Raw genomic sequence first — 15553 nt, forward strand, 5'->3', positions numbered from 1 at the left:
CTTATAAACACAATTACAACATCATCATTACAACGTCATATGTAATAACGCTAGGCCCTTTGATACAAGACATATTTTAAGACAGGTCAAACATAACTACTATTATCACTTATAACATCAGGACTTTTGGAACAAGCCGCTTGTATAGAGCAACCTCTGCTACATAAACTGTCGGTATAAAGTTGATCTAGGGCTCCATATATGATACCTAAATAAACCAAGGGATGAGATATACTTATCTGATGCAACATCAGGTACAACCATAGTACCAACAACTTTTAACGACTCCATCTCCAGTACATACGACTTGTTTCGCCACAACAATATTTCGTTAAGTGTATCGTTTCCATTATAAATCATCTCAACCCAATTTGTAACGTTCTATCCACAATACTTTACTTAATCTCCTTTTTTCAATTCATTACTTTAAATCCGTCCTAACTTTTTTTTTGCCGCCAATCTAACTTGTCAAACTCGCGTCTCCCGCCATAGATCCTATACTTTTATTTGACAGTCTACTAAAGTCCATTATTCTATTTTCAATACATTATCAATGAGTATACAAACTATTATTTGTTGATATATTTAATATAATCATCGGGTTTATCATAGATAAAGTGCTGTAATTCCTTATTTCCTAACACACGCAAATGGTGGGATTGTTACTCTCAAAGAGATCTATATCTTAGTTTTAAAATAATGATCAAGCACAACCATACACCATTTTTGGTGTGTAAGGTAGACAGACGGTACGGGGCAGGAAAGGTACTAAAGTTTAATTTTGCTAACCAACTTGTGATGAAACACTCGAAAAGAACGTTATTAATTTTGAACGCGGGTGAAGCAGCGAAACGCAACTAGTAATAATAATAAGAGAGAAGAAAAAAGTTTCCATAATGATTATGTCTGTTATAAAATGTATTAATTGCAAATGGAACGGGGAACTCCGCACGGCTGGTGCCGGTGTCGCTAGCCGGCTAGCACCTCAGGCGGCGGCTGAGCGGTGTCGTGTGCGGCAGGTGCTGAGCGGCGGCGCGGAGGCCAGCCCGCAGCTGGCGCGGCGCGCGCGCGAGCTGGGCGCGGCCGCCGAGCGCCTGGACGCCGCCGCGGCGCGCGCGCAGACACTCGTCACCGCCGCGCACCAGAGGTACCGGGGATTGTGCACTGGCACGACAACATCAACTGCCCAAGTTCCGTTTAAAAATGCTCGCCCCGGTAACTTCGTTGAGGTACCCGGTAATCCTTAGGTACCCTGGGGTGGCACCGGGAGTACTCGAAATGAAAGATGTCAAAGTCAAAAATGTCTTTGTTCAAGTAGGCCCATAGGTGGCACTTTTGATGCGTACATAAGAATTACACGGTAGTGAGATGATGGCGATAACCACATTCGTAAACTTAAAACTAAAGCTACGAGGGTTCCAAACGCGTCCCGGTCTAAGAAGAAGCCCACAACAAACTTAGCCGGGTGTTTTTTTTTTGTTATCACCATCTCACAGTCATTTTAAATTATTAGAAGAGCAACCTGGTTAGAGCAATAATTTACCCCTAAGCTTTTTTATCCATTCTATAAGCTTACGTTTAACACGAACTTTGAACTTTTTAAGAGATATCTCCAAGATGTCAATTGGTAGTTTATTGTAGAATTGTTTGCAATTTCCTTTAACCGAATTATGAATTTTATGTAACCTAGTATATTGAACTGTAAGTTTATTCTTACTTCTAATGTTTAAATTATTGCAGTCACATTTTTCTTAAATTTAGAAATGTTCTTTATGAACGTACATTAAATTTTTAAATATTTACTGACTATACACTGTCATTATTTTAAAATCGTCTCACATACATCATTGATACACCGTGTTTCACAAGCAGAGACGCGCCGAAAACTGTCGTATCGCCCAGGCGAACTATATATATACAAGTACAATCCACTTGTATCCACAAAATTCCACCTTACAAAAACAATTTACATCACAAACGGTTCAGTAATATCAAATGCAATTATTGCTACCTTTAAAGTGCATATCTGCTACACACATACTCTTCTTATATACCCATTGCATGATACATTTGCTTACAATAAAATTACTGATGACACAATAACACTAACACTAATAACAATAGGTACGTCATTTACTCCAGTATCAAAAACAATTTTTTCATACCGATTACGATTAAGTACAAGATAATGAATAATACATAAGAAATTTTATAATAACAAAATGGTGATAAAGTTTGATGTAAATTGCCATAAATACAAACAAGTTGTATAGAACGAATGTAGGCGCTCACGGTATCCTGGCTAGGATCTGCCAAGCTACTCGTGCCGCCATCCACTCATGTTCTCTTCAGTAATACAAAAAAATTCCGCAACGATACATTAGCACTGCTAGCTGATAATTTCCTCGTACATTTCTGTTTTGTTTTAATTTAAGTTTTTATTTCTGCTTTCCACTTCATTATACAGTGTTTCCTGCGTTACAACAATAATATCATTGTAAACTTGCGAACCCGCACTTGTGTTATACAGGTACGCATACCGGTTTTCCAGTAATTGGGTTTACACTACAACTTTATATTTCCCAATTTTGTAGTTCCTGAGCTTGTTTCAGTGTATAATCTGTTGGTAAACCTAATAAATAAATATATAACAAACTAGCGGTCCCTCGCGACTTGTACTGCGTATGAGTAAAACACGACTTTTTGTTACTCAAACATAAAAGTTATACATATGCTGTCGCGGACTTTTTTGTAGGCACTATCAAGCCCTACAACTTTTCTATAGAACTCAATCATATATCACTCATCGTTAAGGCAGCGTTCGTAAGGAACGTTTTAGTTCGATCGTTTATGCTGATCTGACACCTACGCAAAATTATTTTCAGTTTTCAGTATTATATATGCCTATGATACTCCACATTAACATAGCTTTCTATTGGTGAAATAATTTTGAAAATCGGTTCAGTGGATCCAGAGATTACCCCTTACAACGTGACAAACTCTTAAGCGTTACCTTTTTATAATAAATGAGATTTCTGTTGTAACGTAATAACTTTATTATTTTATATTGTTGCGCGGATAGTCGGTGATTTATATCGCGAAGCTGGTTTCACTCCGGTTTTTTACTTCGCACGACACTCGCCGGACGCCCATAAGTTCTCGTAGAAAGGACGCGTTCTATCTTTTACTCTTCTCTCTCTTCGTAGAACCGTTTTACTCTCAACAAGTTCAAAGTTTGTACAACGTGTAACAGAACTACGAAATAATCGAAGGGTACGCTCAGCTCGTTGTAGCCCAAATAAAAAATAACGCGCGCCGCCCCGCAGGGTGAAGTGGGGCGCGGGCGCCAACCCCGCGCTGCGCTCCGTGGTGCGCGCGCTGGAGGGCGGCTGGGCCGGGCGCAGCGCGTGCGCGCGCGACGTGTGCGCCGCCGCCGCCAAGCTGGCGCCGCACGCGCGCGTGGCCGCCGCGCTCAGCGCCGCGCCCGCCGCCCGCGCCGCCAAGGCCGCGCGCGCTGCCAAGGCCGCCAAGACCGTCAAAACTGCGCTCGCGCACTGGGAGAAGGTACCGCCGCGCTCACCGACACATTTCAGTGGCGTGCATAGAGGGTGTATACAGGCTATGCGGATTATATAAAATGATAAAATCTCCAGTACGAGCTATCAATAACTTAAGGATAGGCATAATACTTTTATAACTCGTACTGGATGAGTATAACTCATTTTATATCATTAGCATACCCTCTATGCACGCCACTGCCCCATTTATACTATACAGGTACATCCATTTAATCACACCTATTGAAAAACTAGCCAACTACGATTCTGACTCGCACCATTACACATAATATTTATTTTATAGTGTTTTTAGTAAATGGCTAAAGCGGCCGCAGAATTCATCATCTGTGAAAATTTTCAACTGTCTATCTAGCACGGTTCATGAGACACAGCCTGATGACAGACGAACAGACAGACGAAAGCTGAGTCTTAGTAATAGGGTCCCGTTTAAGAAAACGTTACTATATCCGAGGGTCGATTCCAGGTCAAGCTAGGAATAGCTCTCATATATCATGTGAATTTTTACTCAAATCTCAGTACCAACTCGGACTTATCAAATTAGAAGTGTTAACAGTAGTAGGGATTATTACGTCTTCTTAGTCCGTCTGTAGTCATTTAGTAATAGAAAAGGTGACTGATCATAAAGGCTACACGCAAAAAATTATGAAAATAACTGTCGTAACCACATTTCTCAGAATACCTTTGAAATCAATGTCTTATTTTACAATGGTTTTTATACCTATAATAATCGAGTAATCGAGTAAGTAGTATATATAGATGCGGCTTCCCAGTTCAACTCGTGACTGATAATGGCAGTCATTCTATTTACTGTAATATAGACCATCACGGTCCTTCCAATTGGTTGCAGGCGTGCACGTTAGCGCAGAAATACTCCCTGGAGGTATCGCCCACGGAGGAGTCCCTCATGGATATGCTGCACCCAGAAGGAAACATCGACACGCAATGGGTACGTCTCTAGTTTCGGTTATTTTCACAATCGAACTTGTTTCTAGTCCGAGCTCGGGTAGGAGTCTACCGTTGCGCAGCGTGTGTTGGGGCTCGTAACTACCATTATTTCAATAAGAGATAATGGTGTCATAAAGACTTCTTCCTGTACTAAGAGAAAGAAGTGATACATAGTGAATCCACTATGCCGTTTAACGGAGACATGAATGCCTGGAGTGGTTAGATGAAGTTGAATATGCTATGATGTATTGAATGATGAGGTGATGGAGACATGATGTTGATAATGGGATCTAGTGGATATCTAGATCCTATTTTCATGCCATTGAACTCGTTGCTTTTGACTCTTTAAAAGTCTCGAGTTATTATGGGACAACAAGGTGGGTGATTTAAAAAATTATGAATCCTTACGGAGAGAACTTTAATAGGACCCAGTTGGTTTAGTTACACAACGCACAGTTAACATCGACCGTTGAATTCCCATTATATTATGGTGTACGTGCCGTGAAGACCATTGTCGGCAAAACGCCGTGTTTGGTTTGTCTGTTCGTGTCACACGTGTCGGTATCCGGCAGGTGGGCAACGTGTCGGCGCTGGTGCGCGAGACGGCCAGCACGATGAAGGAGACCCGCGTGGCGGCGCTGGCCCGCCTGGAGCAGGCCGCCGGCTCGCTGCGCGGCGCCGCCGACCGCCTGGCCAACGCGGCGCTGGCGCGCGACTGCCTGCTGGCCGAGCTCAAGGCGCCGCTACAGGCGCTCTTGCAGCTCAACGACGTGAGTGCCACTAAACCTAGGAACCGCTTCCGTCGCACACCTAATGGTTTAGATCATAATATAACAACTCTTAAGTAAGGCGCCATCTAAAGATACGTAACCGATTCGCCAGTGCATTATGTAACCTTAAGTCCATATGAAAAATGAAAAGTATGATAATATATCACAGTGTGTATACAAAGTTCGTCCATAAATTTCTTATTTTTTTTTCTTCACTTGAATCATTTCGTCTAATACTACTTTGACTACATTTCAAAATTAACGAATGACGTTCAATAATAATTTTGCATTCATTTGTCACAGACCCTGGGATGAGCTACCTCCTTTTCCATTCCTTAAGCTTTGTTTCGAAGTAAAAGAGCATTGCATTTTGGTATTACACGTCAGATATTATATAAAGCACAACAGATTATCACAAGACTATTGCCGGCCGCTGCTCGCATGCATTTGGCCGGTGCAGCAATTTCGATTATTTAATGCTGATATTTCCAAGCATATTCGCGGAAGGAAATCTTCGCTGACCTCGCAAACGGCGCGTGCGCAGGGCGACAACCCGGCGCAGCAGTTCTCGGCGCTGTGGCGCGGCGTGTCGGAGCACATCGAGTGCATCTCGGGCGAGCCCGACGCGGAGGCGCGCGTGCGGGCGGCCGCGCGCGCCGCGCGCTCGCTGCACGCCGACCTGCCGCGCCTGCTGCGCCTGCTGCTCGAGTGAGTCGCGCACTACGCGCCCGTCGGGGTCGCGTACGGAGACACCCGAACGTCGCTGTTAACCTTCCAAATTAAAATCCAGAATATCTTTATTCACGCTGGCCTATCACGGGCGCTTATGAAGCGCTCATACATATATAAATAAATATACTAAAATACACACATCGTCATATAGCCCCGGAGTAAGCGTAGCTTGTGTTATGGGTACTGAGTTGACTGGTGAATAATTTCAAGAATAATATACATATATACTTATAATATACAGATAAACATCCAGACACCGAAATACATTCATGTTCATCACAGAAACATTTTCCAGTTGTGGGAATCGAACCCGCGGCCTTGGACTCGGGAAGCGGGGTCACCGCCCACTGTCAATATGTTTGCATAATTGTAAGGGAATGGTGATAGATTCGTTCGCCAACTTAAACCTAAAGCTAGGAGGGTTCCAAACGCGCCCTGGTCTAAGAAGAGCCCACAGCAAACTTAGCCGGGTAAATTATTTTTTTTGTTATCACCATCTCACAGTAAATAAATATTAAGCTATGAAGTAAGAGAAATTTTTCACCCAAAGTTTTTTTTATCGTTCAAGTAATCCTTAACATTATAACAGGATTTTTCTGTAAGCTTACGTTTTACATAGACTTTGAACTTATTGAGAGACATCTCAAAGGTTTCATTCGGTAATTTGTTATAAAATAATATACGATTGCCCTTGAATGAATTAAAATTTTATGTAGCCTTGTAAACTGCACAACGAGTTTATTATTGCTTCAAATATTTATAGTGTTACAGTCCATTTTCTTTTTAAATTTTGTTACATTGCTATGGACATAAATTAAATTATCAAATATGTACTGCCTATGCACCTTCAATATTTTAACTTCTTTAAATGTATCCCTTACTGATTCAAAATGGATGTTTATTTTATCATCATCATTATCAACAGTCCATAACACTCCACTGGCGGCCTAAAGGTCTCTCCAAAAGGGGGGGGGGGGGGGGGTTTGCCCACTATCACCAAGCTAATTGGTAACACCCACAGGGGGGTGGTGACTACTGTGTTCTGATCTACCGTCATCAAACGGCACATTAATCAATACGTTATATAAATTAAGCATAATTTGCTACACTCTGCTGAAAGCAGGAGAATCTGTATGGCTAATTTATAATTTTCAATCCTTATAAGTACTCCACACCAAACAGATCTTCGGCAATGGACCCTCTACGCACTTTTCGCTCCGCCACCGGAGCACCCTCGTGAGATGTTGACTTTACGATGAATAATTGTTAAGTCCATGTGACTTCTCCTTTTTGCGGATAGCAAATTAGGCTTAATTTTCATATATTATGGAATTCCGCAAAGTAACGCCTGCTTCTATCCAATATTTAATCAATGTGTTGAACATATTCCAGTCTCCCGGGCGGCTCGGCGGACACCAACCGCAAGCTGATGAGACAAGCCGCGCTCTCTAGAGCGACTACGAGACACGGTACGTCATGAGCGGTAGCCCAATCGCAAGGCTGGCCTTCTCACTCGTAGGAATCAAAATCACATTTAAAATTTTATACATCTTAATATGCTGTAAGCAACGGAATTGATTCTGTTAAAATTTACATTTTTTTCATTTTCTAGACAAAGGATACAATACAGCTGGTATTGTTTGCATGGAAAATTACGTATGTTTGTGTGCCTGTTCCAGTGGGAGAGCAACGAAGTGCCACCGGTGCGGGAGTGTGGAAGCGGGTGCGCCTCAAGCTGGAGGGCCGTGACCCCCCCGCGCGTAGACCACAGCCTCAAGACCAGGTATACTGGACTATTGGGTCTTATGCAAAATAACTACTGTTACCACATCACTTAACTATTTGTTTTTAGTTCTTATAATATAGCTTAAAATGTTGACTAAAAATTATATAATGTAAATAGTCCTAATATTTTTTTCTACTACTTTTTGTAAATTATATTGGCATAATTTTATTAGTATTTATTTTAGATTAAATATTAAGTTTCCTCAAGAATCGTGCTATCAAATGATAAATCCGACGTCTGCAACTATTTCGGAGTTAGACTTTTAAGCTCTATTATCTAGATGTTCGAGTAGTTAAATATGTCCTTACCAAAAATTCACACATACAATTTAAAATGCAAAATGAAGTGATATATTCATGAACTGATTTGTAGGTGGACTACATAATAACGGAAGCGATGAGCGCAGAGAACCTGTGCCTGATGTACGAGGGTTGGATGGCGTGGGTCTGAGCGCGGCCGCGGCCCTCCCGGCCCTCCGGCCCACGGCCCACGCCCCCGGCAAGCGGGGCCGCCCGCGCCCCTCGGCCCGCGCGCCCCCGCCGCCCCCGGCCCGCCCGGCGCCCGCGGCCCGGGCGGACTCTCCGACGATGACGGCAGAAAGTATCGACTTTGCGCCCATTACTTGGTCACTCGGCTCGGCCGCCGTCAGACAACGACACAAATATGTATCGCGTTAGCACGTAAAGGGCTACACGTCGCGACTTGCTGACAACTTGTAGCTTGTAGCCCAGCAATGTTGAGTTGCGTGGGTGCGTCTACAGATTGCCGAAATACGAGCGCCTATAGACGAAGTATCTTGATGTAGACGCAACTTTAGAATGATGCGTAGATGCGCTTGTGCGGAAACGTGCGAGTGTCTGAGATTTACTATAAGATCTCTTATATTACATCTACTTTTTATTATGAGTAAATACAGCTATCTCCCTCTAATGTACGGTCTATTCATCGTGCAATCATTTATGTAGTAAACCCCCTTCTACTTCCTATTTAATTCAGGCTACAACCCTGTTATATAAAAAAAGTCCAAAATTTTAATAACTTGAAATTCAAAATGTTTAAATAGCAGTACGGAATTTCGATTAAAGTATAGAATATAACAGTTTTCAACGTAACCTAAACGGAAAAGAAGACCGCAGACGGCAGGCCGAAGTATTTAGTGTTAGATTTATTGTTTTATTAGTACGGCTTACGAAATATATTACTCTATGTAGCAGCGATATCTACCGACGAACGTGTAGATCGTAGGCGTTGGAAAATTGTGGACAAGATACTATTAAATTAAAAAAAAAATGCTTTCTCTTGATATTGACTAAAAAAAACTCCACAATTTTTGATAGAATTTTCAATATTCGACTTCATTGTATTGTAACGCGGTGATCAGAACACCGTGTCCATTGTATCCTGACGACGAGTGAATGTTATAGTAAACTTAATAGTATATTAACACTATGGCATATGTATTCACGCGTATTTTAATGTTATCATATTTAGACGAGAGCTTATTTTCTGTTATTCCATTGGTCGCAGTTCAAGAGGTTTGGGGTTTCTGAATTCACCAGAACATTACCCTGGATTACATTAGGGATCGGGGTGTTAAATTTTATTTACTTTCGATTACTTTTTTACCATCTATCTGAATTTCTTTATCTCTTGGCAAAATAGGTATAATCTTCGGAATGCTTTTACTTTACTAAAAACATAAATTAAAAAAAAGATTGTATGACGCAACAGAGTGGCGGTCACTTCATATATCACTGACTCTCCTAAAAAATATACTATGGATGTAGGAGGATGTTTCTACCACTCGATGCCAACTTCCTGGTTCATCCCTACCCAGGTATGAAATTGTGTAACGCCACCGACAGAATCGAAAAAACCCATGATTTTTATTTACAGTTAAGAAAATTAAGATTATTTACAAAAAAACAATAAATTATTTACGAGTTCAATGAATTTTTAATATACAATTATTTATAATCAAACACAAATGAATCCCGCAATATTTTGAAAGTATGAAGCGATATCGAGGGATTGTTTTCCCCGAATAAAAGTCTTAAATGACACGGTTCTGTAATTATAACTTATATAAAATCAAATTAGTGTATCACATAGAAAGTACCTATCATGAAATTATCTTTATTTATCTTTTTATTTAATACCTAAGCATAGCACGGTCAAGCTAAATTGCACCTTAACTCTGCGCGCTAGGGTTTATTATTTATCATACGCCTCTGCATAATCACAACACACAACAAGGACGATGTTATTCAGTTTTGTAGTGATGTTTAACAAACAGACTATATAATATCATGAAGCCCACTTTATAAATAGTAGTAGTAGATCTTTTTGTGGCAGAGCTCATCCGAGGAAGTACTACCGCCATGCTTATTTCTGCCGTTAAGGGCGTGGTTGCCGGTGGCCACATGATGGATTTAATTTGTCTTTCGAGGGGCAGAGTTCGAATCCCAGCATGCACCTGTAACTTTCAAGTTATGTGCGTTTTATGCAATTAAAATATCACTTGCTTCAACGCTGAAGGAAAACATCGTGAGGAAACCTGCATGTTCTCAAAAGCGTGTGGAGTCCACCAATCCGCACTGGGCCAGCGTATAAACCTTTCTCATTGTGAGAGGATGTAATGGGTTGATATGATGATGATGGATTTTCTCCGATATCTCATAATTACATATACAGAAAATCCAAAATTCAAAAAATTCAAAATTCAAAATTCATTTATTTCCAAAAGTAATTTTATCACTTCGAAATAAGGACGCTCTAGTTCTCAGAAAAACACCCTTCCTCTTGTTCTTATCCCACGTTGCGTTGCTGGTGCGGTCAGCACAACATGTATTCTTCAAGCGTGAAGACATACTTGTTATTGTTTTTGCTTATTTTTTACTACCGACCGCCAGTATAAAATAAAGACGCGACCTATAAATCGCGTCACGAGTCAACCGATCTAAATACCAGGCTCCACTGAGTTCGACAGTGTCATGAATTACAGATAAGGAATAATGGAAGCTTTGAGTTTTTCATTATTCTAACATTTAATATTTTATTGAATAAACTATTTAATAACAGAATTTATTCCAATGATGTACCGAAAATAAGCTCTTCTTATAATTATATATGCATTCAATTCTAGATGTGCTTGTTGTATGAAAGTTGACAGGTAGGAGCAAATAAAATGTAATCCTTACGTATATATATACTACTAGATGTGTGTTTGGCAGGGAGTGTATTGTAATCACTTTATACATACTACTATATTTCATCTAACTTTAAAGAATTTAAAGTTATATACATATGCACGGACTAAAATCGTAGACATAAAATGAGCCGTAAATTAACCATGGCCAGAGAAGCCGATTTCAAAAAACCTATAGCTTGGAAACTATCTTGTATAAAACTGGCTTCGTTCATTTCCTTTGGTCTGTGTAACACCTAAATTAATAGTTTTAGAAAAAATGTGTGTAAAAGCATACGATGTCATACTTCGCCGGGTTATATTCATAAGATTGCAATTACACATTTCAAAGTAGTGGTAGCGAAATAAGTTTCCCAAATCTATAGATTTTTCTAACTGTGCAGCGCGTTGGGGAGTCATCCATTTCGGCTCCCAACAAAAAGTCTAGACAAGCCAAAGGGCTCTCGACTATCGACAAACATTGACCTATTAAAAAAGTCCTAAACGAAAGAAGTTCTATAAATACGAACATTACTTCCAATACACATGTTGCCCCATTTCCCCAGCATTTCAATCAATTGTCCTTGAACGCACATTTACTTCCGAAACACTTTCCGCAGCTTGATCTAATTACCATTTGTTCTGTGGCTTATTTGCATATACTTGCGGCTTAACCGAAACACCTGAGACATAATTCATGCTGCCTGTCGTTGGCCATTCCTTTTTTTCTTGTGCAACGATAACTATCTAATTGTTCCCTATGTACCTAAATGTTTTTAGATTCAACAGTGCTTGCAATCAACTGGTCTGTGAACGTATGCACGCACGCCACTTGCACAGTTGTAGAACAAACGATTTAGGGAATTCCTTCGATTTCTCAATGGTCTTGACCATGTCGAAATCCTTTAAAAATATCTAGATGTTGATGAAGTTAACTTGATATAGGTATATATCAGTACATAGAAGTTAGTTGCAGTAAGCAAATATTTCTCTAGCCACATTTAGCTATTGACGCGGTTCATAGTTGGTTTAAATGTTGATGAATAAATTAGACATCTTTTAATCTGTTTGTCATACACGTAAATGAATCACTTGATAATAATGCCTAATAAGCTGCGAAAAATGTTTAGACATAGTATACAATAGTTTAAAAATAGAAATAAATGTTTTTGTTCTTCATTATTATTCAATAGTTAGTAAAAAAAATACATTCCCTTGTATGTTTGTGTCGCTTCATATAATATTATAATAATAAATGGTGTATGTCAGTTTGTTGTTTTATTTACAAACATACCTATCCTTTTTAATAGTTTGATTTCCAATTGGGCGATTGACTTGTATAAGTTGATTTAGAAAAGATGGAATTCATACTGTAAGTAATTTAAACCGTAGCCACGCAACTTATGCGTTTTGTGATGTCCAATTGTGTCACTTATGAAAATTAAGCTTAATTTGCTATACTCCGCGAAAATCAGAAGAATCTGTATGGTGTAATTTCTTCAATCCTTATACTCCACACCAAACAGATCTTAGGCAATGTACCCTCTACGCACGTTTCTCTCCAAAACCGGTGCATCCTCAGGAGATGATGACTTTACAGTGTTAACAAGTATTCAGTACTTATTGAGATGTTGACAATTATTCAGGTTAACTTTCATAATATATCATGGAATTCCGCAAAGAAACTCCTGCTTCTATACAATAATTGTGTCAATTCTTCATAAGTTCCTGGAACTATTTCTCGCCGTACTGTCGCGTTTCTACAGTAAGCGCCCTTAGACATATCTTCATAGCACTCCACTTTGCTTATGGAGGAATATCAGATGAATGAAATAAAACATGAATTATATAATATTTTTGTATTTTATAAATAAAAGTCGTACTGTGGCAATAAACACTTGAGTAATTTTAATATTTTTTAGATAAGTGCAGTAAGGCCAGAGACAAATCTAACGAACTGAAAGTCGCCAGCAAAATTTCGCTTCATCACTGAAATGTAAAACAAAAATTCCATTAGGACACTTTAAGGTCCTCAAAGCTCAAGGAGTGTAGAAATCAATTGCAGAGTGCCAAGTGTGAAATTTACTACCAAGCTTAATTATATTTTAATCGCGTGAAAATCAACTGCGACCTTAATGATATCGAAGGAGCGTCATCTAGTGACCATACTGGGAAACCCTTCTGTCACTTTGTCTTAATTACCTTTTACTCGATCGATTAAGTAAATGTAGGTAGAATATCTCACAATTTGTACTCAAGTTCTACAGTATCAATGCATACTTTTTAGTTTGCAACCTTGACCCCTTACGCGAAAATAAAAAAAAACCAAAATATTATACAACAAATAATGGTATCCACAAAAAAATTTAATCGGGTTTTTCCCCTAGGTTTGTCCCTGGCCTTATTTATATTAGATATGACAAAAATCTTATATACATTAAATTCGAATGTTATAACACACTTGTGAGTAAGAAATTTGCGACGTCAAACATGCGAGTATTTGTATAAAGGGATAAAGCCCGACTAAAATAAAAAAGCTGTTCTGGTTGAGTCACATTTGCATGACATTTGACAGGTAAGAGTATACAAAAAAAAGTAGGAGCCAACAAAACTAAAATAATGTAGTCGTTGCGTTTTGTTGCGTGTACGCAAGATGTGGAACCTTAAATTCAGACGCGCGGCTTCAGATCTGCAGCAGCGAGGTAAATTACTGTCATGAATTTGACTTAGAATACAGCATTTGTGGAATTAAGTTTCTGGAATAAATTATGGTTAAAGAATAAGTTTTTTATGTTATTTCGCGTGAATATTTTCTTACTCACGATTGTATTATTAACAAAACACGGTCCTGAAACGAAACCCAAACTGCTTAATCGATTGCTTTAAATATGCTCGTATTTTCTTAATTAGACTATTTGTAACCAATTCGATATATTTGTTTAATTTTTATTTCTCTATTGCGTATTTATCATGTTGAATTTTTGTGACATCATATATAGCAAAGCTTATGACACGTTTTTTTTATAAAATCTAATAAGTATTTATTTATGCGTACGGGAAAATTATGTATTTTCCCGTACTAACAAAAATAAAACTTCTAAAATGCATCCTTACCCCATTCGTGGTCTTGTACAAACTTAATGTAACCTCCCAATTTATAAAATATCTAATAATTATATAATTTACTATATCACAATAAAGGCTATTTACATCAAACGCATCGTGCATATTATTATAAGCAACTAATAATTTTCATTGTATAGGAAGAAATTAACAAACAAATATATATTAGGCATAGATTTTTATGACAAGTATTAATTATACAAATAGCTCTTTAATTATTCGTATAATTTATTTTTTAAAGCGTTCCCCAAGCAAGGGAGCGATGCTGGTACGGCCCCCTCGGCCCGCTCGGCCCGGCTGCACGGTCAGTAGCTGATTTAGGTTTCAATAACTTCATGATCCCCTGGTTTAGACACAGAAGAAGAGCTCTCGATTATTTTAGCTTTGTAAAAATTAGCTAAGTAATACAACCCCTTTTCTATTTTCCACTGTTTTGGGAACGCTTTGCTCTATCTACGACCTTATCATCTAAAATGTAATTTAACAAAGTTTCCACTGTTAGCTATTTGAAACAAATAAATGGCATTTACAGTTTTACGTTTGTGTCTAATGTTGGTATAATTTTAGATTTCTATGGCTAAGTCGATATTCATTAAATCATATTTATTAACATATTTGGTTTCTAAATAATGCGATTATATAAAGTTATTAAAGTTAGTTTTAATAAGTAATATTTTTGTAAGTACATTAATAAAATTATTTATTTAAATAGAATACGTAAATGATATTTCGTTTTCATCGTAATCACGTTAGAGGAACCACAGTATGATTTAAAATAACTAATATCTCCGAAGAATATTATATTTATTCCTATATATTACTTTGTCATGAGTGATGAGAATAGGTAGCGAGTAAAAGTTGGAGAGGTTACTTGCAAACTTTAGCTATATGTATATTGTATACATACAACGTGTAAATGAAAACAGAAATAATACTTCATAAGCTTTGGAGGAAAATTATGTAATGTCTCTCAGACTTATCTGTGAAACCGAAAACCTAGTTTCTAACAGTTTAGTGAACCATTGCCATAGTTTATACTGAAAGAAATCAGATACAGCCGTAACATCATTTGCAAAATTAAAATCATGTGACTCCTGTCACTTTATTAGGTACACATCGCGTAGCCTAGGTACTATGCGCGTGTCGGGCTTTCATCTTCTATAGGGTTGTCATAAGTATCCACTTAGAATATTTTGAATTAGTTTGTATGGAAAAAATATGATTTTATGCTTCTACTTTTGATTTAATATTTTTACAGGGCTTTCCCTGTGTGTGTATGAAACATACTTATGCATCCCTCAATTTTATTTTGTACTTCTTTTACACGTTGTATATAAAAATATTTTTAAACCCCACTTATTCTGATCATTGAATATCAATTTACCATAACTTATTGCGTAGTAATCGTGTATACACATTGTTAGTACATGCG

At 38.5% G+C, this 15553-nt stretch overlaps 1 protein-coding gene across 1 annotated transcript in view; it reads left to right on the forward strand.

Annotated features, from left to right (window-relative positions):
- LOC120630685 (serine/threonine-protein kinase SMG1) overlaps window positions 1-8313 on the forward strand; it is a 172335-nt gene extending 164022 nt beyond the window's left edge. The window contains exons 8-15 of the mRNA XM_039899959.1: window positions 1020-1147; window positions 3327-3564; window positions 4426-4524; window positions 5096-5293; window positions 5838-6001; window positions 7418-7494; window positions 7705-7808; window positions 8184-8313. Of these exons, the coding sequence (XP_039755893.1) occupies window positions 1020-1147; window positions 3327-3564; window positions 4426-4524; window positions 5096-5293; window positions 5838-6001; window positions 7418-7494; window positions 7705-7808; window positions 8184-8261 (1086 nt within the window). The 3' untranslated portion in view covers window positions 8262-8313. The remainder of the gene's footprint in view (window positions 1-1019; window positions 1148-3326; window positions 3565-4425; window positions 4525-5095; window positions 5294-5837; window positions 6002-7417; window positions 7495-7704; window positions 7809-8183) is intronic.
- Window positions 8314-15553: the final 7240 nt, after the last annotated feature.

Source organism: Pararge aegeria, chromosome 16, assembly GCF_905163445.1.
Source record: "Pararge aegeria chromosome 16, ilParAegt1.1, whole genome shotgun sequence".
NCBI classification, from domain to species: domain Eukaryota; kingdom Metazoa; phylum Arthropoda; class Insecta; order Lepidoptera; family Nymphalidae; genus Pararge; species Pararge aegeria.